Source organism: Halyomorpha halys, unplaced genomic scaffold, assembly GCF_000696795.3.
Source record: "Halyomorpha halys isolate HHAL.00 unplaced genomic scaffold, Hhal_1.1 Scaffold1314.1, whole genome shotgun sequence".
In the NCBI taxonomy this organism is placed as follows: Eukaryota; Metazoa; Arthropoda; class Insecta; order Hemiptera; family Pentatomidae; genus Halyomorpha; species Halyomorpha halys.
The window spans coordinates 140,164-143,062 of NW_027111519.1; the positions used below are offsets into that span (position 1 = coordinate 140,164).

Below are 2,899 nucleotides of genomic sequence, written 5' to 3' on the forward strand. Positions count from 1 at the left end.
GTGAGAGGTTTCAGCCAGAGGTCTGGTGTTAATTTTAATGAGACTTTCAGTCCAGTAGCAAAACTTGGCACGATACGAGCCATGTTAACCATTGAAGCTGCAGAAAATATGCATTTGATCCAGTTCGCCGTGTCAACTGCTTTTTTATAAAAGACATCTATATGGAACAACCTGAGGGCTACACTGATGGAATAAAAAAGGTCTGTAAACTGTTGAAAAGTTTATATGCTTTAAACCAAGCTCCTCGATGTTGGAACATTAGATTTAACACGTGTCTTAAAGCTTTAGGATGCAGACAAAATGAAGCTGATCCTTGTTTACACATTAAAGAGAGCCTAAAAAACAAATTATTAGTAGCATTATTTGTTGATGATGGATTAGTAATGGGAAATAGCAAAGATGAGGCTGAATTGTTTATAAAAGAGTTGGAGGAGTTTAAGTTGAACCAGCTACATATTTCCTTGGTTTAGAATTTGAGCGTCAAGAAAATTCTATAAAAAATTGTCAGCAAGCATATGTCAAGAAGTTACTACAGCGTATTAACTTTCAAGTTAACAGGTTTACAGCTGTGTCCACTCACATGACAAAGTTAGATGAACACGTTTCAGAACAAGATAGGAACAGTAATTTCCCATATAGAGAAGCTGTTGGAGCTTTGATGTACCTGATGGTATGCACCAGACCAGATCTTGCGTACAGCATTAGTGTTCTCTCAAGAACCCTAGAATGTCTTAGTAATCAGGATATAGTACGACTGAAAGAGTATTTCGCTACATCGCTGGTTCATCCAGTTTGGGAATACGATACACGGCGGACCGGAGTCGTGAACTCAACTGTTACAGCGATGCAGACTTAGGTGGATACAATAAAACAGGACTTTCAACTTCTATAGTCGTTGTGACGTACGCAGGAGGGGTAGTGTCATGGCTGAGTCAGCATCAACAAATGACAGCAACTTCGACAACTGAGGCTAAGCTAGTTGCAGCAAATGAAGCAGTAAAATAAATTATCTGGCTGTCTAGACTATTTGAAGACATGGGCTGTCCCCAACAAGTGCCTACGCTTCAAATTGACAACCCAGCAACAATTCGTCTGTCCCACAATCCAGGGAACCATCGCCATACGAAGCATATACAAGTAAAATTCTTTTTCATAAGAGAAAAAATTTTGGATGGTGTTCTCAAAGTACAGTACATCCCCACAGAGGAACAGGCCGCGGATATTATGACGAAGACACTACCAAGACTTGAATATTTAAATATTTAAATATTTAATCAAGAAACTTGGACTGTTTTCATGTTTGTCAAATTAAATAAAAGATAGAAAAAGGGAAAGTATTGTAGTAGAGTCGTTTCCTACTTTTATTTAGTTGTATTGGTACCACTGCCATCTGTAAGGTTACCTAGCTAAAAGGTTGCAATGTTTACCTTTTTTGTACAGGAAAATATAGCCCTTGTTTATGAGTATACATTTCCGTTAATGTTTCCACTTTTCTTTGCAAAATATAAAGGATCTATTCAGCAAGATAGCAATGGCATACTTGATGAAAGATGAGTCGGCGGAGGCGGTGTTGCGGGCTCTTTGCGCTTGGTTTCAATTTTACGGGGTCCCTGACAGAATATCGTTGGACGGGGGTAGAGAATTTGATAATGCGCATACCAGGGAGGAAATGAAGGCATTAGAAGTAGTATGGCATCTCAATACTCCGGGGCATCCTAAGAGCAGAGGAGGGATCGAGAGGCTGCATACCACTCTCAGGTACTTTCTGCGTGTGTATCAATTGGAAAAGGGATTGGAACCGGATGAAGTGAAGGAACGAGGTATTGCGGCGTACCATTACTCCGTTCATACGGTCACGGGGTTTGCGCCCTTCGAAATTCTTTTTGGACGCGGACGTTGGAGAGATTATAGAAACACAGTGACTGGAAAAGGAGAAGTTATTAATAACAGTTTAGCCCTGAAGAAATTCTGGAAAGCTCGTATCGAGGAGGAAAAGTGGAGTAAACAAGTGAAGAAACAAAATTTACCTTAAGGGCAACATCAAAATCGGGACCATAGTCTACAGGAGATTGTCAACCAATAGGGGAAAGGAACTAAAGCGATATGAGGGTCCCTTCAGGGTGACAGGGGGAACATAATACTGTTACAATTGAGAGCTTGCGTGGACCAAAAGGAGGAAGACAGTACATATTGAACAGCTAAAGATCCCTACTACGACTTAATATTGATTGTATAGAATGTAAATTTATTTATTTATTTTTTATTTGTTTTGTTTCTTTGTTTTTTTGCTGCTACGTGTATCTATTCAAGGAAATTTCTTATCAGCGCTCATTGCTTGAAAGAACAATTATTGTTTGTATAAATTTGTTTACGTTATTCTTTTTTAATCATGTATAAAGGTTGTATCTATATTTTTTTCTGTCCTCTTTTGTTTTTGTATGTTAGTAGCATAAGTTTTTCTTTTTTGTTTCACTTTTGTATTTATAGTAACTAGTTGCTTTATTGATTTTTTTTTAGGTCATTCTATTGTACAAGGTAGGTTTACAAGTTAGTTTACTTTAGATAGTTTACTGTTCGTCTATTGTTAATTATTTATAGGTTGTTGTAAATAGATTTTTCTAATTGTTTTCTTATGTATATGTTATTGTATTGTGATATATAAGTTTACGAGGAACCTGGTGGGGGGGAGTTATGGCCAAAGTGAGATGTCAGATAACAAAGGCCGATCTGATCGAGATGTATCTATAGCGGAACTGAACCAAATAAAGTTAGTCTTGTTTAGTCATTCACAAGGTGTTCTTCTATCAACCTTTTTCATTAAGCCTCTTGCCGCTGTCACGTAACTTATATATATAAGTTATCTTTTACTGGGGTGAAACTAAAAATGTTAGGAGAGAGA

General features: G+C 37.6%; 1 protein-coding gene across 1 annotated transcript; it reads left to right on the forward strand.

Annotated features, from left to right (window-relative positions):
- Positions 1-1,531: 1,531 nt before the first annotated feature.
- Positions 1,532-2,032, forward strand: LOC136796282 (uncharacterized). The gene has a single exon (XM_067049587.1). It carries the CDS (start codon positions 1,532-1,534, stop codon positions 2,030-2,032), a length of 501 nt encoding a protein of 166 aa, XP_066905688.1.
- Positions 2,033-2,899: the final 867 nt, after the last annotated feature.